At 43.5% G+C, this 21,110-nt stretch overlaps 1 protein-coding gene across 12 annotated transcripts in view; it reads right to left on the bottom strand.

The window, feature by feature from the left end:
* Positions 1 to 335: 335 nt before the first annotated feature.
* The window catches only part of Thrap3 (thyroid hormone receptor associated protein 3), a 42,285-nt gene continuing 21,510 nt past the window's right edge, over positions 336 to 21,110 (bottom strand). For 6 of the 12 annotated variants that reach the window (XM_039110014.2, XM_039110015.2, XM_008764021.4 and 3 more), the window contains 9 exons: positions 15,021 to 15,923; positions 13,002 to 13,697; positions 11,306 to 11,478; positions 10,248 to 10,359; positions 8,956 to 9,040; positions 7,259 to 7,446; positions 3,571 to 3,766; positions 3,016 to 3,159; positions 336 to 1,879 (listed from right to left, as the gene is read on the bottom strand). In XM_039110014.2, the coding sequence (XP_038965942.1) occupies positions 1,658 to 1,879; positions 3,016 to 3,159; positions 3,571 to 3,766; positions 7,259 to 7,446; positions 8,956 to 9,040; positions 10,248 to 10,359; positions 11,306 to 11,478; positions 13,002 to 13,697; positions 15,021 to 15,923 (2,719 nt within the window). In that variant the 3' untranslated portion in view covers positions 336 to 1,657. Of the gene's footprint in view, positions 1,880 to 3,015; positions 3,160 to 3,570; positions 3,767 to 7,258; positions 7,447 to 8,658; positions 8,842 to 8,955; positions 9,041 to 10,247; positions 10,360 to 11,305; positions 11,479 to 13,001; positions 13,698 to 15,020; positions 15,924 to 20,653; positions 20,909 to 21,110 lie in introns of those variants that run through there. The other 6 variants (XM_006238867.4, XM_063287755.1, XM_039110018.2 and 3 more) reach the window with 5 other exon arrangements.

Consider the following 21,110-nt stretch of genomic DNA (forward strand, 5'->3'; position numbering starts at 1 on the left):
ACTTTTATTAAGGCCTGGCAAGAGTCTGAAGGTTAGAGTACACCCACAAACGGTTTACCAGCTGGGCTAGGCTCACCTGAAAGTCAACTTCTAGGTGAACATACAAAGGCCGAGCCAGCTGACTGAAGCCTTGACCCCTGCCCCACCACGAAGGAAGCCAAAGTCCTGGCTTCTGGCATGGTAGTTAGGTTTGGCTCTTGGAGGTGTCAAAAGCACGGAATGCAGACTCCAGACTCCACTGAGAACAAGAGGTGCTTCTTCCCTGAGAAGGAAGAACTTCTCAAGGACCCACCTACTACCCCAGGGTCACTCACACAAGCAACACACACAGTCCATTTACATCTGCCACTTCATTTATTGTTTTTATTTGCAGGAGGAGTTGAAACAAAAATTTAAGGGTGTTTTTTCTCTCTCCCCTAAACATGAATCATTCAAGTAAAACCAATTTAACTATTGAAATTAGCAAAGTAAAGGGCAGTATGCAGGGCAACCTAAGAGCAAAGGCTGAGGGAGGAGGGTGCAGTGGGTATCCAACAGATGCACGGATGCAGTGGTTCACCTGCTGGGGACCGCGACGCCACCCCGGAAGGCAAGCACAAGAACCCTTTAATGAGAATGCCCCCCAACATCTGAAAATGTTTCAACCCAAAACATAAGGTTAAAAAAGAAAAAAAGGAAAAACCCAAAAACACACAACCCCACAGACCACCCAGCCATAACCACCATCCTTAATCATAGGCGTCTTTTCATTTTATAAAAAGATTAATAAAAAATATTGAAAAAATTATTTTCTCATCTTATATTTGTAAAGATAATAGAATTCAGAAGTTTCTTAGAAAACCCCGTCCAGAAACTGCCCTCCAGTTTCCACTCCTTTTGCTGAAGACCAGCAGGACTACAAAGTTCAGGATGCTGGAGCTGCTGGTGAGAATGGGAAGCCCAGCCCAGGAGAAGTCAGACAAGAGCAGGGTGCACGGGGAGGCTGGGAGCAACTCCATGTGATACATGGCTGTGTAGAAAGGGGGACACGAGGTGGTCAGAAAGGCCTTAAACTCCTCCTTAACATACAAAACCGGCTGTACAAAGATCCAAGCAGTTTGGTCCCAAACTGAGGTGAACACTTCAATTTTTATTCACATGCTTTGTTTTCTCTTAGGAATCAAAGTTGCCCAAATTAAAATCTTTATGCTAATATTACTACATATCCCCCACCCCCCCCCAAAAAAAAGGAAAAAAGAAAAATATAAGGACTTTTAAAAACTCAGGACAGGAAGAGATTGAAAACCAAATTCCCATTTAGTTCCAAATGAAATGAAATTAAGAAAACTTGGTTTCTAATTGGGGGTGGAGTGGGGATGGGACGACAAAACCAACACAAAGTCCAAGCATCGCATCCTTCTCCCCACCCTGCCCCACCCCACACAAACAGCAGCGGGAGCCCAGTGTGCTCTGCTGGAAACATGGGCCTGATGTAGGCTCGGTGGCAGCGTCCTGTCCAGTGAGACAGCACCAGGGACACACTCTGCTGTAGTGGGATTCTGTGTGGCTAGTGGGTTGTGGGGTGGGGTTTTCAGGATCTTCTTGAGGCTCCTTGTTTAGCTCGACCAGCCTCTCCCAGTGCCTTTCTCCCCGGCAAGGGCTCCATCAAGAGTGGCCCCTACTCAGCTGAAGGTTGTAAACTGTCCTTTTCTTCTCTGTTCTCTGTCCCACTCTCATCGTCTTCAATCTCCCCCTCCTCCCCACTGAACTTGTCATGGGCCCACTTGGGGCTGGTACTGGATTTCCTGAACATGAACCGGCCCCGCCCCCGGGGGAAGGCTCCTCGGCCGCGGCCTCGGCTCATCCACTTGTCGCTGCCCTCGCCTTCCCGGTCGTCATGCTGCAAGGAAAGAAGACGGGCATCAATCAGTGCTAGCCTCTACTCTGTACCCATCCACAAAGGCCAGAGAGCCCTCTCAGCCTCCTTTTCTGCCCTTCTCCCGCTCAAAACTCCCACAGGCTCAGATCCAAGAATATCATTGGTGTACCTAAGGAGCTCTGAGGACTAAGGCAATAGCGTGAACATCGCAACAGTAATAGAGTGATGGAACGCCTTAAAAAAGCAGGAAGACCAAGAGGCATCTCATTTAATTTTGAAAGTCAATCATACTAACATATGAAATGGAACCAGGCCATTAGATAACAGAAGACATACCTGGGGCTCTAGCACTTTCAAACCTTCCACCCCAGGTTGCCCTCTTGTAGCACACCCCCTCTTCAGCTGTATTAAGGAGGAAAAGCAGCCTGCACCTTTAACAATCCCTGTTCCGACAGTCTCCACAGCAGAGATAACAAAGAGGTGAGTGAGTGAAGCATTCTGAAAACCTGTACAAACCACCCCATCAGTCTACTGATCAGACTTGGTACTTCCCAGTAGAGTGCCACACCCAAGAAAGTCTTAGCTCCTGAAGGTCAGGGAAGCTGCCAGATGCCTCGGTAAAGAACAGAGCAGATTGGCAATGCTCCTCCCTCAAGTGGCAAACAGAAGCTGGGACTGGCCTTTATAGGGCCCCTTCCTTTCACAACAACCCCACACCTAGGTTTTCTAGAAGCTTCAAATTGGCTCCAAGCAACTGGGCACAACCGTCAAGAGCCACTCGGGCTTGGATGAGGCTGCTGAGTCACAGCGAGGCTGAGTTACTGCCTAGGTAACCGTCCAGAGGGGCGTGGGAGCGATCCACAACTTAGGTGAGGAAAAGCCTAGACCTGCCTTTCTTATCAATCCACCAACGGAGGGTGACAGAGACTGTGGGTAAGTGAGGAGTCTAAGATCACAGGATAAGAAAGGCAACAATAACATCTCTTGTTTGTTCTGGAATCCATAAACTGACTTAGCCCTCCAAAGGCTGCACTATACTAACATATCCACAGTGCTCTAAGCCCCCACACAAATTAGACAGACCAATTAGAGCCCTCAAACGAGTCACTGTGTGCAAAAGGCTCTCTGCCCCTTGCTGGTTAGTCCCAGACACCTACCAAGTAATACTTCTTGCTCTTGGGTGTGTACTCGGGATCCCATTCTTCTTCCCGGCTTCTCTTTTGGAAATCATTGTTGCTGTTGTTGTTATTGTTACCAGAATAGTTTCCTCTGCCCCAACCTCTCCCTCTTGCTCGAAATTGCTGTAGAAATAAAAGAAGCAACAGGAACAGAGGTGAGCAGTAGAAGGTCCCTGCGTTCTGTTAGAACATTTCCGGACAGGGAATGGAAAGTTGTCTCCCAGTTAAGTAGTTAAACTAGTTTCTACCTATCCCTTTCTCCGCTCCTCCCAAGTAGACAGTCCAGGGGCTATACATAGCCAGAGGCCTTCCTTTAAATAAGAGCTAAGATACAGAGGAAAATTCTGGGATGGGAAGCTATAAAAGGCTTTGGAGGTAATTACAAACAGAAGCAAGTGAATGGAGAAGCTTAGGGAACCAAAGAATCTACAACTGGATAGCTCATATCAGAGGCAAAAGAACGGATACTCTACTGAGATTTACTAAGGCCTAGGAGGAGCCGGAAGTGTAGAGAAAGAGGGAGGGAGCCCTTACGAAGGTTCCCCGAGCTCTGCCGCCTCTTTCATTCGGACCCACAAAGTCTTTGGTCCCCAATCTGGATTTGTCAAAACCTGTGGTGCTCTCCTCCCTGTCCTCTGCTTCCTCAGGGTACTCCTCTGCTTTGTAGGAGTGAGATGACTGGGAAGAGGACGAGGAGGACCTAGACCGGTCTCTTGCTCTGCGGTGCTTCCTACACAGACAAAAAGGAGGAAATCAAGACAGATAACCACTGAGCAACCAAGTCATCGCCAACCTGCTCACCCCACCCAAGTAGACCTGGGGCCTCCTCCCGTTCTCCAGTCACTTTCAGTGATACAACAGTTTCGAGGCCTGTGGTAAATATGTATCACACATACAGAACACAAAACAACCTTGGCCTCCAGTGTGGTCTAACACATGAATCAACAGAGAAGGCTAGCAGGCCTGGGAGTCACAGCGGCTGGCTCTGGCTCTGCAGCAAAGCCCCTTTGTTGTGAGCTGTCACTACTAGTACTCAAAGGGACGCTGTGTTGTGGGTGGGCGCAGGGGGTGGGCGGCACATTTAAGGATGAAACACCTTACTGGTAAATCAAGTTTTCAACAAAGTGACCAGGGAATTCCACATTACTCAATTTATAGGTGACAAAGCTGAGCAAGAGCCTTGATTCAAACCAAATCGTAATTAGCCCACTCCTCACCACCCTGTACTGATCTCAGATAGGCTGTGTTGTTAAGCCCAGAATTGGCAGCAACTTTTTCTGGAGTAATTTCTCTTCTTTCCCTTCATCTGGGGGGGGGGGTGTGGGGGGAGGATTACAGACTAGACAAACTAGATGACGATGATGACTAAGTGTCTATACACTACAGAATGGTGCCAACCCTGCCAAAGGTAACAGGAGTCTGTCTACTAAATGACTCTAAAGTGTCAGAACCAAGCTTCCAGATAAAGAGACCACAAAGTATTTCTCAGTTCTTCATTTATGAAAAGCACTTTGGGACTGGAGAGTTGGCTCATCTATTAAGGGCACTTGTTTGATTCCCAGCACCCACATAACTGCTCAAAACCACTGATAACTCCAGTCCTGGGGAGCCAACACCCTCCCTTGGCCTCCTTCAACACCAGGCATACAGTTGAGAAAAAAGACTCATACACATTAAAAAATAAATAAATAAATAAATAAATAAATAAATAAATAAATAAATAAAAGGCACTTTGTCCTCTGTGACTGGCTGGTTTTGTGCCAACAGGACACAAGCTACAGCCACCACAGAAAGGAGCCTCAGTTGAGAAAGGCCCCTATGAGATCCAACTGTAAGGCATTTTCTCAATTAGTGATGAACAGGGAAAGGCCCAGCCCACTGTGGATGGAGCCACCCCTGGGCTGGTGGTCCTAGGTTCTATAAAAAGGCAGGCTGAAGGCTGAGTAAGCCACGGGAAGCAAGTCAGTGAGCAGCACCCATCCATGGCCTTTGCATCAGCTCCTGCCTCCAGGTTCCTGCCCTGCTTGAGTTCCTGTCCTGACTTCTTCCAGTGATGGACTATAGATCTGGAGAGTAAGCCAAATAAACCCTTTCCACTCCAACTTGCCTTTTGGTTGTGGTGTTTCATCACAAAAATAGAAACTCGTGACTAAGACATCCTCCTACTTCCTTCAGCCCCCACTTTAATATCTACTTATGAAAAGGAGAAGCTTACATTGTTGTTGTTCTCATGAACAGAATGTGAAAATCCAACCACTCCAAAACTCAGTGCTATTGCAAGAAGTTTTGAGAAGTTGGGCTCTCTCAAGAGGTCCCAATTTGAGCCAGGCCCAGCACTCAAGAGGTAAGACGCAGGTGGGGCTCTGTTAAGTTCAAGACCATAGGTCTATCAAGGATATAAACCCTACCTTGAAAAGCTAAACCCAAACCAAAACAAAAAAGCCAAAATAAACAAAGTTTTTACCAATTGTACAGAAACACAGTAATAAGAAGAGTCATGTAATCAAATCATTTTCCTTTGACTCAGCCACTCAAGCATTCTGTGCCCAAAGGAAGCCAAAGAGGGCATTTGTTGGCTCCTCAGGACTGGATGGTTCGGAGTTGTCATATGGGTATTGGGAAATGAGTAAGTGCTTTCTGTACAGTGGGGGGCTAGAGAGTGGCTTAGTGTTTAAGAGCACTGACTGCTTTTCCAGAGGACCCAAGTTCAATTCCCAGAACCCAAATGGCAGCTCGCACAGGTCCTTAACTCCAGTTCCAAGGGATCTGACACCCTTACAAAACAAACAGAGTCAGGTAAAACACAAAGGCATATAAAATAAAAAAGTAAATAAACAGAAAAACTATGGAATACCTGAGGTCTCTACTTCTGAGAGCTTAGTTCTTCTGACACCTTAGAGTCATTTAGTAGCCCACTGTTCCCTTTCATTGGTAGGGCTGGCATTGCCCTAAAAAAAACCTGCTTAAGCAACTTATTAAAAGTTACACTGCAACTCATGGGTAGGCATACTTCAGAAAGAGCCAGCGTAATTACTTATTTACGCTCAGTCCTGAGGTTTTTGTGGGAATTCACCCTCTTCACCAATAAGAATGTAGTGTACATTTATCATCCCTACCTTGGGAGGTAAATGAGGACCAGGAGTTCAGGCCACCCTTAAGCTGCTCTACGGTGAATGAAGCCAGACTGAGAGACCCGAGAAAAGCCTGCCAGTTCAAGTTTAGAACAGCAGAGAGGCTGCTTTTTGAGAAGGAAAAGGCTACAACTCTGCTGTTTGATGAATGCTGACCAAACCTGTAGAACCTTCCACAGTGCACTAACGCTGAAAGCAGCTCAGCTGGAAACCTGCACGGTATTCGGAGGCCCAGGACTTACTCCTCAGCAGCACCAAGAAAGGCAAATAGAAATTTCATGGCACCGGCACACTGTTGTCCTACATAACTCAACAATGACTACTTTAAGAAATATTTGGAGGGGCTGGAGAGATGGCTCGGCAGTTAAGAGCACTGACTGCTCTTCCAGAGGTCCTGAGTTCATTTCCCAGCAACCACATGGTGGCTCACAACCATCTGTGATGGGATCTGACGCCCTCTTCTGGTGTGTCTGAAAACAGCGTCAGTGTACTCACATAAAATAAATTCTTTGAAAAAAAAATATTTGGAACACTTCTTTTAAACTGTCTGTGAAACTAGTTTAAAACAACAATCCTCTCCTATCTAGTTCTACCTGGTTATTATTTTTGTTCAGCAATAATGACTTCCTAAACGGTAAGTCCATTGAGAAAATGTTTAATGAGAAAAACCATGTCCAAAAGATCTGTCAAACAACCTTTCCCAATGAATCCCCATAACATCCTTACCAGCATTAGTTTCTTGCACAAAGCCTTCTTTGGACTAAGGTAACAAACATTACCTAGATATAGAAGTTCTATTTGCAAGTTAGAAATCCCCTTTGACTATCACATGGTATTTAAGACAAAGCTGCAAATGCTTACATTCCTAACCAGTGTACCACAAGAGCCCAAAGGAACATGTGCTCTGTGCTCTCAGGTAATCTCAACACTGGAGGGCAGAGTGTTTTGTTCCACATAGTAACTTCTAAGCCAGCCAGGGTTTTGTGTTCAGACTGTAGCAAAAGGCAAAACCAAACCACTACCACTAAGACAGTGTAGTGTGGAAAGACTTTACTCCAGAATTTAAGGTGTCAGACAGGGGTATCACATACTTCTGCTTCTTTGATCCTTTGTGGGTTTTCTCTGTCTTTTCAGTTGATCTTTCTCTTGAGTGGCTAGAGTCTCTGGAATCCACCGACTCTCTTGATTTACCTCGCTTAAGATCTCTCTCCTTATGTTTTTTACGGCGTTCAATATCAAGGCGAAGATCAACAGGATCATCTTTGTACTTTCCTTCAGCCTGCCAAAAAAATGTCAAAATTACGGTTTGGGGATCCAGAACTGCTGACTCACTCATTCTCAAATGTGGTTTCTACTAATGGAAGCCCTGGGGATCTAAGAGCCTCGTCCCAGCCAGGTTTTGTTTTGCTTTTCAAAAGAACAATCAAGGTGCTATCTCTTGAAAATGCTGTATGTGAATTTTTGACTGGCTAGGTGTTCACGCTGAGATGGCCAAAATCAATTCTGGAAGGTGTTTCTATTAGTTTTATAGGAAATGCTTACTTCTCTCTACCTAAAGCGGTTACCAACTACTGTGTGGAACTACCTTAAGGTATTTTAGGAATAAGAAAAGATAAAAAAGCAACATTGGCCAGATCACCTCTGCAATGGCCTTCAATAACACCCAGGGAAAATTCAAGAGGGCAAATGCCTAAGATGGCTTCAAGGACATCATGCACTGGGACTGGTCTAATAGAAACAAGCCCTCGCTAACAGGAAGCCGTCTACTCTATATTAACATCTTACACACATGAACCATAGACTTCCCAATGCAATAATATTTCACTGAAATTAATAGCAAGAATGACAGGAAGGTTTATTATTTTATCCACCTGTTTCTGAGAGGATCTAAGCCAATAAATAGACAAATAAATGACAACAAAGGACAAATGCAGCCACCGCTCCTAGGCCACTAGACAGCATCACTAAGAAGCTGGCTGTTGGAGGCATGGAGCACAGATTTCTGCTGCTTCACTAGGGCCAGGCATGTGGAGACAGGGGTAAGGGGTCAATACTTTCAACCAAAAAGACAAATTTGTTTGGAAAATTTTAAAACAGCATTTTTAAAAAAAGGTTTCAGCAGCACAGAACAGCCATCTTTCATTTCAAATTTTAAACTGTATATATGAATGATGGTCAATAAATATTAAGATCTTAAAAATTCCATCTATTTATTTTACAGTAAGAGACTGCATGAGTTTAAACCTCTTAGTAACAGTGTTATGTGCACATCATTGCAAATATAGCCAGGCCATTTTAAAGTAACAGTAATTGACAGATGATATGGTACAATGTTAGGAAAAAAAACAAAAAAGCGCACCAGCTGTTGAACACAGTCTACTGAGTTAAGATATGAATATTTCACTCTGCTCTGACATGCATGTCTTTCTGAAATCATGGTTGGAAATAGTGCATGTAGACAGTTGATTTGATAATACTTACAAGCAGAAAAATATCACAAAAAGTTTCTTCTCTCATCATGGGCACTTGTTCCAAAACGCCTCTCTTTTTTTTCTCAAGCTCACCTCAATAGACTCTGGGGTCATTTACCATATTCTAACCACTTCACAAAGGTTGTTGATACATTTTAATAAAAATTAACCCTTTGTAGTTCATTTTTAGAATTATGCCCATCCTTAAAAGAAAAACACAAACTTAAGTAGAGAGTAATTTAAACAAACACATTTCTGTCAAGTTCATGCCCAACGCACTCATTTTGTTGGAATTACTGATCAAAGCAACAGTTCACCTTGTAGCCAGGTTCCCGTGGACTTTTCAATTCCTCATGAGTCAAACCATGCTTTCTGAATGTACTGGGGGAAATGTCTATCCTCCTAAAATTAAAAGTACAGTAATTGCATACTATTCTACACAACAGTATTAGTCAACATTCTAGATCCTAAGGTATGTAATGGAGCCATAGATGGACATAATTACTTTTCATAGTTTATCTGTTGCCATGTATATAATCCCTCACTCATTCTCTCTCTCTCCCCCCCACTCTCTGGGATTAAGTGTATATGCCTAGCTGCACTCTATCATTAGACCTGTAGCAAAATTACACCCTCTCACCCCACACAAAATAAATAATTTAAAAATAAGTATTCATAGCCAGGGAACGCATGCCTTTAGATCCAGCACTTGGGAGGCAGAGGTAGGCAGATGATCTGAGCCTGAAGCTACCCTAATGAGTTACAGAATAACCAGGGCTACATAGAGAAATTTTGTCTCAAAAACAAACAAAAAGAATTTGTTTTTATTTGTGTGTGCCTGTGCTGGCCTCAAACTCAAGAGATCTGCCTGCTCCCGCCTCCCAGTGCTGGGATTAAAAATGTGTATTGCTGGGGGCTGGAGAGATGGCTCAGTGGTTAGAGCACTGACTGCTCTTCCAGAGGTCCTGAGTTCAATTCCCAGCACTCACATGGTTGTCCTTCTGGTGTATCTTAAAATAAGTGTGTACAGTGTTTTTTTTTTTTTTTTTTTTTTTTTTTTTGGTTCTTTTTTCCGGAACCCAGGGCCTTGCGCTTCCTAGGATTTACCACTGAGATAAATCCCCAACCCCCGTGTACAGTGTTCTTACATAAAATAAACAAATAAATCTAAAAAAAAAGTGTATTGCCACGCCCAGCAGAGCTCTGTTTCTTCCCAACAGTGCTACTTACTAGTTTGCAAAGTAGATTCAATCTTAGATTCGCTTATAATCACGTCTACTACCCTGACTGCATATGTATGTTCTGTTTAACTCAAAGAGCAGTTCCCATCTTGAGAATCTAAGTACATGGGTCCATTAGTTCTCTGTAAGACTGGTAGTTCTAGTGAGCTGACAGACCCCACCAGATGCTATTCCTAAGACTGTTTTTACAAACTTGGTCTTACCCGGTACTTATCTGATTGACTACTAAGGACTTACAGGTATGATCAACTTTGTTTCTACACAAGATCTCCATGTGCCTGACAAATCCCCTAATACTCATCAATGTGAGTTTAGAATCAAGTGACAATTGTTTTACCACAACCCCAGTGTAAGGTTGAGGACCTCACCTGTGTATCTCTGGGCTTTTCTTAGTTTTAGCTGCTTCTTGTTCATTCCCTCTCTTTAGGTATTTAGTAAAGCGCTCATGCAATGTCATTCCAGAGGATCCAAAGTGATGCTCTGTAAGATTCAAAGAAATACATGAATAGGCTATCAGAGGCAGGTATAATGGTCAACTCCCCCAAGAACCTGTAGCCTTAGAGATAAACACAAGTACTCACACCCAAGTAATACGCTGGGAAAAGGAAGAAAGCAGCGGGTTCACAAACAATCCCATGCTGGGTTTCTAGTTTGTTCCGGTATCTTGGGAACAGGACACAAGGACAAAGACCCTGGTGCTCACCTCCCTTTGGGGCACAGGCTCAATGACTACTTGACTCTAACTCTAGATTGGGCCTGTAACCAGCCCAGTTCAGCTTTCTCAATCATTTATTGCTCTTGGCATTTCTCAGCCTGACCACCTCCATTTTCTCAGGAGACAATAGAACTTGGCAAAGACAGGTTGCTGTTCTTCCAGAGGACACAAGTTTGCTCTCCAGCACTCTTCTCAGACAGCTCCAAACCAACTGTCAATCTAGCTCCCAGGGGATCTGATGCTCTTTTCTGGCCTCCATAGGAACCTCCCATTCCAAACACATATATAAATCAATAGAAAAGAAGTCTTTAAAGTCTTCATACTTTTTTTTTTTAAGATTTATTTATTATATATAAGTACACTGTAGCTGTCTTCAGACACACCAGAAGAGGGCATCAGATCTAATTACAGATGGTTGTGAGCCACCATGTGGTTGCTGGGGTTTGAACTCGGGACCTCTGGAAGAGCAGTCAGTGCTCCTAACCGCTGAGCCATCTCTCCAGCCCTAAAGTCTTCATACTTTGTGTTGAGAATTTTGTAATCATGACTACAGATTGTTAGCATTTCAAAACACTCATCTCTATTAAAATATGGAAATCTCTCACTGAAAGTTGTTCCTTTAACCTAACCTATAGCTTTAAAGATCCTGGAGGCTTCCTCATTCCCTTGTCATCCTGTTTTAGAAAGACAAATATGCAGAAATCAACTCACCTTTAACATGATGAACAATGGTCACTATGTGCTGGGCAAACAATTCTGAGGGGCTACGCTGCGACTGAGCTGACTGTATGTGCTGGAAAATGGAACGGAATTCCTGCTCCTTTTTGTTGCTATGGACTAGATCCCGACAAAGCTTTCGTTCCTGAGCCAATAAGCCACTGGGTCTGAAAAACAAATACATGGAGATTTGGTGTAACAAGAGATACACAGAGTCCGAATTCTTTAACCATAAAAATATTCTAATTCTCAAGATAGCCCTCCTCCCGCCCCCAATGTAACTCAAGGCTGGTTGTGAACTTGTGATTTTCCTGCCTCAGCCTCCTGAGTACTGGAACTGCACAATTGGGCCAGCCTTTATAAGCTTGGGTGAGGGTATAGAATGCAGGGCATCAAAGCCAGGGCCTTTGTACATACTAAATATCTGAGTTTTCCAACATGGAACCACAGCTTCCTCTTATTTTGTGCCAGGGAGGGGAGGATGAAAGAGTGTGGAATACATAAGTAAAAGTCAGAAGACAACTTGTAGGAGTCATTTCTTTCCTTCCAGATCACCAGGCTTAGTGGATCTTGCTAGCCCCTCCTTCCTTTTTTCTTTGAGACAGTTCCAAGGTTTTGTTTTGTTTTGCTTTGTTTGTTTTGGTTTTTGAGATAAGGTTTCCCGGTGTAGCCTTGACTGTCCTGGAACTAGCTCTGTAGATCAGGCTGGCCTCAGACTCAAAGATCCACCTCCCTCTTCCTCCTGAGTGCTGGGATTAAAGGTGTGCAGCACCAACTGCCCGGCAATTCCAAGTTTTAAGCCTATCCACAAATGTTCCTTTTGTTCTCTATCACATTACAACTAAGGAAAGGTTGGTCCAAAATTCACTGAGAATCTTCAAGTGGGGAAGTATTAAACCTTAGTGACCGTACTTGTTTCAACACATACATCAAACAAAAATACTGTAAACGATCAACTAACTTGGCTAGGAAGGTCATTCAACGAGGCAACATAAAGAAGTGGGGCTGGTGAGATGGTTCAGTGGGTACAGGTGATGGCCACCAAGCCAGGGCCCACAAGGCAAAAAGAAAAACTCATTCCCACAAGATGTCCTCTGACCTTCTCGTGCATGCTGTGGCATGTCTGCCCCCTCCCCGCTTCTTAAACAGAAGTAGCAAGAGTGGATGGAACATGTGGCTAGAACACCACTCAGGCAGAGTTCCAACTAACTGGGTAGATTATACTAAGTCAAAAAGCAGTCAGTCTGGGTTCTACCATGCTTTCCTGAAGTTAGAGGAAGAACGGAAGAGGCAGAGTCCATCAATTTGAAGTTTTCTGCTATTTAATGGTGGCAAAAAATAGATTCTGGTGACCCACGTAAAATGGAGACACGGTTCTCAAGTGTCTTCATAGGTAAAAGAAACAATGTGGGTGTGAGTTGGTTTGGAGGGAAAACAGACCAAAATAGTTGCTCCAAGTTCCCAGAAACAAAGAAAGCCAGCCACAAAGGGCTGAAAGATCCTTTATCCCCACAATGCTCATGGGCCATCATCATTCTGTAAGCCATAGTCACTCTCCACTCCAGGGACAGATATAAAGGTGCTGGCACTGACAGGTGGCAGCAAGGAAACTTTCCATCCTCAGAAAGACTGGGTAAGGAAACTATTTAGGCCATTAGAGCCCTGGGGGTCAACAAGGAGCACTCCTCACCGTGCAAGGTCCTCATCGAAGGAGTCCATCCGGACATTGACCTGGGCCTCCCGAGTAATGGAAAAGGAAGACTTCCCTGAGGAAAAGTCTCCTTTGTTTCCCAGCTTGTCACGGCTCTCAGAGGTCTTCCTTGGGGGAGGCGATGAACTTTTCTCCTGGACCGCCTTGTATGCAGTCACCCGGAAATTCTTTTCTGGCACAAAGCCCCTGTGCCCACTTTCGCTCCTCTTGGACCCTCCACGTTCCTCCTTTCGGGATCTCTCTGTGAAAGGCTCCTCCTCCAGCTCCTCTGCTTTCCTCTGCTTTTCCTTCCCTGCATGCAGGCTCTCCCACTTGCCTGACTTCTCTTCCTCCTGGTTTTTGCTTGCACCGGCTATGACTTTAGATATAAATTTGGGCTCATCATCAAACTCAGGTTCCTTCCTTCCCTTACATTTGTCCTTATCTTGTTCATCCATCTCCTCCTTGTGGAAGTCAGCCATCTTTTTCTCAAAGTCATCCCGGAGCTTATACCTTTTGGGTGACTGGCTGCCTCGGAAGGGCTTCTCAGTGTCCGTCTTGGGAGCAAATGGATCAGATTTCATTTTGACATCAGCATCAGAGAAGCCCCCTTTCTCCTTCAGCTTCTCTTTATCAGTATTTGTTTGTTTCTGCTCCTTATCCTTCCCATTCTCCGTCTTCTGCTCTTCCAGATACCTAGTTATAAAGACACAAGGGAGACACACAAGAGACCTAAGCCTCCTGCTCTGGTTTGAAGTCTCTGAGCAAGCATACCTATCTTTCAGTATTATCAGAACTGTCTACCTGTTCTTTTCTAAACATTTCTAACAATTTATGAGCTCAGCATTTAAGAGTCAGTGGAACTGTGCCTTATAAAAACAACCAAAAACCCAGAAGAGCAAGTTATTTAGGATACTGAAAATTATTTTTTACTTACCTGCAATGTGGTCTAAGGGGAAAACAACTAAAGTCTTACCCCAACTTTCACTCATTCATTTAAAAATCTGCTTTCAGCAAAGCAAACAGAATGTTCAACCTTGGACTGTTTTGATTTTATACAACTCACATTTGGAAATACAAGTCTCAAAAGAGACTTCAAATTTGCTTCAAGTCACCTAGAAGATCTACATAATGAAACATACTGTGAACACATAAAAACAAAATACTTGTTAATGGGGGAAATTATGAAGGGAGGTGGCAAAATCATTATTCTCCTAATAGAAAAGCAGGGACCAGACTCAAACCTACACTCAGTGCTGTCAAGGACTAAAACATATACTGCAAAGCAACCTAACTGCAGACTTAGGTAATTATGGGCAATAAATGGTCAACACGAATGAACATGGCAAAGAGCCACATGACTGCCAGCACCAGAGAATGTGCTACCAGGAGTAGAGAACTGAAGAAGGAACCTCTCGCTGAGTCTCTCCTGACTAAACAGTTCTGGCACCTTTCCTATGACCTCTGACTCCATCCAATCCACACAGAAACAATTCCTTATCAAACTCACTATGCTCCCTTCCAGGGTAACACAAAGCTTGCAACTTCTACTAGGACATACACCTGCCCTGTGTTTTTAAATAACGGCTCTCCTGGACTAAGCCTTGGCCTTTCCTATTTTGCTCATTCTCTTCAGTGTGGCTCTTTATCATGATGGACCAATGTGTATCAAACACGGCAGATGGTAGAACCTAGAGGTTTACAGTTCCAGTGGCCAGTCATGTTAGCAAAGACATATTTTTGGTAGCTGACCCTCAAACCTCTACTATTTCCTAGCTTAGATTGGTAGAATCCAAGGCAGTGTTTAATGAAAACACACCATTGCAGACGAGTCTAAAGAAACTTGTACTACACTACATACGCAGGAAACCTTGAGTTAGGCTGAAGGTTTCCTGAGGCCTTTAATGAAGAGTCAAGGAAGCAGGTATTACCTTATTGCTATTAATCAGAGCAGTAACTCAGGCATTATTATTGCACTAAGCTGCTGGCCACTTGGGGATGCGGAAATGAGAAACTTACCTTTTTGTGTAGGCTGCTCCTCCCGAAGCAGCGCTCTCCTCTTTCTGAGATGAACCATATGCAGAGCCAGTGGCTGGTGGACTCTTACCCACAGGGCTCTTTTTGGATGGACTCAAAGACCCAGAGCCATGGTCAAACGGACCTTGGTGTGCTCCAGACTGATATCCAGCACCGCCTGACATAGATGAGCCCATCTGGGATGCATTAGAAAGAGGAGGACTAGGTTTGGGCACAGGGCTAGGGCGTGGTGACCTTCGCCTAACCACCACAGACTGGAGGGGGCTTTTGAGAGCTGGGCTTCTCTCCCGGGGACTCAGATCAGAAACCGAGGCCCGTGATGCAGAACCAGTGCCATAGGTGGTAGCATCTGGCCATGGCTTTGAGCTCTCAGACCCTTTTATATCTTGAGAGGTGCCTCCAGAAAATGTCTGCTCCTTAGCCTCATCTCCCTGGTTATCACCAGCTGCCTGAGATGGCCGGCTATCCTTGGAAGAGGACTTTTTCTCTTTTGTAGACTTTCGTTTAGATGATTCAACTCTGCTGTGGTTGGAGGACGACCGGGAGGACGAAGAACGTCTTGACCTGTCAGAGGATGACTTATCCGAGTTCCTAGAATGGCTCCTGGACCTTGGTGAAGGGGACCTTCTCTTGGGGGACCGAGATCGGGATCGGCCCCGACGAGGGCTGTATGCTTGCCGGTAGTTCTGCCAATTAGAACGGTAATTTCCATAGCCACCTCGGTTATACTGGCCCCATGGATAAAAGCCTCGGTTTCGTCCACGGAAGTAATAGGGCCTTCTGTAGCCTCTGTTGTGACCTCGGAAATCTCGATTCTGATATACTCTGGGGTGATTCCTTTCTCTGTTATGAGCTGGAGAGTATGATCTGGAACGAGACCTAGAACTGCAGAGGAAGGGAATGGGGAAATGTTTTTTAAAGAGCATTTTCAGTTAAAAAAAATAACTGCCAACAAAAGGTTAACACTCCAATCCATATGGTTCTGTATATTTGTTTTCAGTTTTGTTGTGGAAGCAATTGTTCCCTCAATTCTGTAAACTAAAGACATACAGGCACAGGACACTTAGCAGGTAGATAAAGGTCTTACATATGAGACCTGAGGTTGTAAAGGCACAATTGTAACAGCTTGCTGTCAAACAAAGAACACAGCCATTGAAAAGCTCAAAAGAATCTGCCAAAATTAGATCAGAAAAACACAAAACACTACTTTTGTTCTAGAGACTGGAGATGGTTTAATTTAGGTCAAATTTCTGTGGCTGAACTCGATGATCTCACTTAGGTACCACAAGGTGGCACTATCTGACTGTAAGGCACCCAAGCACAGGGAGAGTCACCTCCCCACAGTGTGAACATCTTTCAACTCAGCGGCAAGGCCAGAACTGTTTTTTTATTTAATACAGGAGGACTGTGACAGAGCCAAGGTCCACTGAGAGAACCACAAGAACTCAAAAATAAAATGCCTTAGACAACTAGGAACCATCAAAAAGGCCAAAGCCAGGGCCGGTGTACTGGCTGGTTTATGTCATCAGAGAGCAAAGAGCCTCAATTGAGAAAATACTTCCCTAAGATTGGGCTATAGGCAAGTCTGTACTATGTAAGACATTTTCTTAAGTAGTGATTGATGGAGGAGGACCTAGCCCGTTGTGGGCAGGGCCATCACTGGGCTGGTGATCCTGGATTCTAGAAGAAAATAGGCTGAACAAGCCACATAACTAACACCACTCCATGGCCTCTACATCAGCTCTTGCCTTCAGGTCCCTGGCCCATGTTAAGTTTCTGTCCTAATTTCTTTTAGCGACGAACAGCAATAGAAGTATAAGCTAAAAATAAACCTTTTTGCTTCTCAACTCGCTTTTGGTCAAGATGTTTCATCATGCAATAGTAACCCTAACCAAGACAGCAAAGAAGTCAGAAATGAGGGTAGTCAGCAGGAAGTCTGACAACCTGAGTTCCATTTTTGGTTTGATCTGATCTCAAGGGCCCACATGCCAGAGAACCAACTCCCACAAGTTGTCTTCTGATTTCCTGCTATGTGCTACAACTAACTAACTAACACACTAACACACACACACACACACATAAATATAGTAATTTTAAAAAGTGGTTTGTACAAATTCACTTAGTTCTCTCCTCCCAACCCCCACCCCCACCTTTGGTGCGGCAGGGACTCAGGGTAGCCCTGGCTGGCCTGGAACTTGCTATGCAGATTAAGCTGGCCGCCTCACATTTCCAGAGAGCTGCCTCCGCTGCCCACTGAGTGCTAATATTTAGGACATCTGATGAGATTCTTTTTTTTTTTTTTTTGGTTCTTTTTTTTTTTTTTTTCCGGAGCTGGGGACCGAACCCAGGGCCTTGCGCTTCCTAGGTAAGCGCTCTACCACTGAGCTAAATCCCCAGCCCCGAGATTCTTAAAATACCATTTTTTAAAAAGATTTATTCATTTATTATATATAAGTACAGTTACTATTTTCAGACACGCCAGAAGAGGGCATCATATCTCATTACAGATGGTTGTGAACCACCATGTGGTTGCTGGGATTTGAACTCAAGACCTCTGGAAGAGCAGTCAGCTCTCTCAACTGCTGAGCCATCTCTCCAGCCCCCTTAAATACCATTTATTCTGCCAATCATAATATTACTACTACTATTACTAGGGGATACTAAAAAAATATTATCTCTCAAGATATAAAATAAAATCCCTTCAGAAACAATAGCATAATCAAGGTATATGGTATTCATGTATGGAAATCGATAATGAAATTCACTATTTTGTATTAATTAAAAGTCTAGCCAGCCATGCTACTGCACACCTAGTAATCTCAGCACTGTCAAGGTAAGGCAGTAGCATCAGGAAAAAGAAACAACACTCAAAGCTACACAGCAGGTCTGAAGCCACTCGGACACGTGAGCTACTGTCTCAGGAAACAACACAACGGACCAGGGAATGGAGGACCGGTTCAATGGTTGGTTAAAAGGACTGGAGAACTGGCTCAATGGTTAAAAGAACTTGCTACTCCTCCAGAGGACCATAATCTGGTTCCCCACACCCACAGCATTTCACAGCGGGTAAGCTGTCATAGCTCTAACTCCAGCTCCAGAGGATTTGGTGTCCTCTAGCCTCTGCAGGTGCAGGCACAAACACAAAACAGAAACCTTCTGTCAAGCATGTTAATATACATGTGATCTTAAGTTAACCTGGGAGGCCTGGGCAGGAGAACTGAAGCTAGAGGATAGTCTAGGGGATTTAGCAAGACCTGGTTTGAAGACAAAATTTAGAAGGGATTAGGGATATAGTTCACTGGTACAATGCTTCACTTAAAAACATGGTCTTTCTAGACCGTAAACTTGCCTGAGAGGCTTTTGTGTGTGCACAGAACCTTACACACACTCAGCAAGCACTCTCCCATGGAGCAACACTGGGCCATGTTTGCTTTTGTTTTGTTTTTGAGACAGGTTCTGACTATGCAGCCTTGATTGGCTTCAAACTCTGAGATCTGCCTAACGCTGCCTCCCAAATGTTGGGACTAAAAGAGGACATGTGCCAGAGTTCCTGGCTACATGTGCTTTTAAAATGATAGTTCCTGAGTCCTGAGGCTTGCCAGATGCCCGATAGCTCATCAGATAACCATGCCTGTCACTAAGCATTTCAACCCAGGGTTCAATCCCTGGGACACACATAAAAGGGGAGTATCAATTCCTGCAATTTTCTGACCTCATACTAATTGTGGCACCGCTTGCCCATTATATATATATATATATATATATATATATATATATATATATATATATATATATATATATATATATATATCAATCATCTGCTCTTGCAGCAGACCTGGGTCAAAGCATTCACATGCTAGCTCATAGCTATATATTAGCTTCAGTTCCAAGGAATCTGTCACTCTCTACTGGTCTCCAAGGTCACTGTATGTATATGATGCACAAACACCTACAGGCAGGCAAAACATTCATACATATAAAGTAATAAAGATAGTGTCTTCTCTCCTATCTTTTTCAAGGTCTTGTTTTACAAAATCTCTTATGATAATTCAGAATCAAAAATATTAAGTGGTAAATTAAAAAAATAACTAATTCTTTAGTGCCCCATTTATTTGTTGTGTGTTGGATGTGCGTGCCAAGTGTATTGTGTACAGGTGGTCAGAGGACAACTTGAAATCAGTTCTCTTCTTCCACCTTGAGGATCCCAGGGATCAAACTCCTGTCTTCAGGTTTGATATTTATCCACTAAGCCACCTAATTCTTTAGTTTACCACATTTCGGTCCCCCCCCCCCCCCCGGGGCTGGGGACCGAACCCAGGACCTTGCGCTTCCTAGGCAAGCGCTCTACCACTGAGCCAAATCCCCAACCCCTAGTTTACCACATTTCAACAGCTTTTTTTTTAAAAGATTTATTCATTTATTATATATAAGTACACTGTAGCTGTCTTCAGACACCAGAAGAGGGCATCGGATCTCTTTACAGATGGTTGTGAGCCACCATGTGGTTGCTGGGAATTGAACTCAGGACCTCTGGAAGAGTAGTCGGGTACTCTTAACTGCTGAGCCATCTCTCCAGCCCCCTCAACAGTTCTTATTATGGTAAAGTGTTATTAATATTCTACTTAGTTATTCATTGCTATTAATCTCTTTCTGTAGTTAATTTGTAAATTAAGCTTTATCATAGATGTATATACAAGAAGAAACATAAAACTAAGTATAGGGATCAGACCTAGCTGTGATACAGGATCCCAGATATACACAGAATCTTGGAGACAGTAACTCCCTTTAGGAAGTGTTGTTTTAAGGATTTGATAACAGTATCAGGAGAAGCTGAAGTTCAGTTCAGAAACTGAAGATAAAACAGAATTGGTTTTCTAGTATTGTCCATTGTTCTTAGATCTATCTACACCATAAAGAAAAACAACTAGCAAAGATGCATCTAATTGTCAATTAACAGTTGCTATCTAAGCAAAATTTAAAAGTCAAGAATAAAAACTTACCTTCTATATTTTTCATTCAGAAACAGTAACAATAAAAAAGGACAGGCAGAGGCAGGCTATGAGAAGGAGTATGATCCCACTGAAGGAGATCCATCACCAGCCCTAAGGAGGGTGTATAATTCATGTTCCCATACTTAGGTCTACTGCTGCTCCTGTTACCAATTACTAGAGTAAGGGAGGACCCTGTGGCTCCCTGCAGCCAAAGCTGTAGTCACTAAGATGCAGAAACATGAGGCTGGCTCTGCAGACTGCAAAAGTATTTAAAGTCACTGAAAAGGATACAGTCTGAAATAAAGGGGGAAAAAATGAACTTTCTCCAATTCTGTAGACTCAGCAGTTAGTTAATTTAAAGGCATGGTTTCTCAAACTCTCAGGATACTTTCCTTATAGGAGAGGGAAAACAAAAAGAAACAACAAAAGCAAAACCATGAAACAGATAAGCCAGAAATAAAAAGCTGAGCATACAGTGGCAAGCTTAATCTGCTTCTTAAAAACAGAAGTCAGGCAATAGTCAAGACAAAAAGCATTATTTTCTAGGGACAAAAAAAAAAAATTCTTCCATAGTTTACAATCTTCTAGGTAACAAGATAGCACTTAAATTGGCTCTAGACCTACCCAACAAATTGCCTGTTTACGACAATGCTCCTTCATTCTCAAGTCAATCGCCACGACAAATGTGTAGATCAGGAGACAAGATCTGCCCAGAATTCCCGCTGTTTCAGAGTTGGTTGGCATGTTTCGATTTGGTCTGTATCAGTTCAATTTTGTTGTTTAGCTTTGGCTGTTCAGTCATACTTGGCTTTGAACCACTTATTTAGCTTCCATTTACCGAATTAAATTTTAAAATGGTATCTTTCAGAACAAAATGAGCTGAAAATGAAATTTAAGTCACCTAAATCAAGACTGTGTGCAAGGCAGGACTCTGTTCCATCCCAGGCCTGGACATTAATCTCTTGAGGGATAAACATAGAATCAGTAGGTTTCCCGTCCGTATTCATACATCCCCCTTTGTCCAAGCTCTGATCTAAAATTAATTTTGAGGCTGACTTTTCACAGATTTCACTAAGATTTA

The sequence above is a fragment of the Rattus norvegicus genome, chromosome 5 (genome assembly GCF_036323735.1).
Source record: "Rattus norvegicus strain BN/NHsdMcwi chromosome 5, GRCr8, whole genome shotgun sequence".
NCBI classification, from domain to species: domain Eukaryota; kingdom Metazoa; phylum Chordata; class Mammalia; order Rodentia; family Muridae; genus Rattus; species Rattus norvegicus.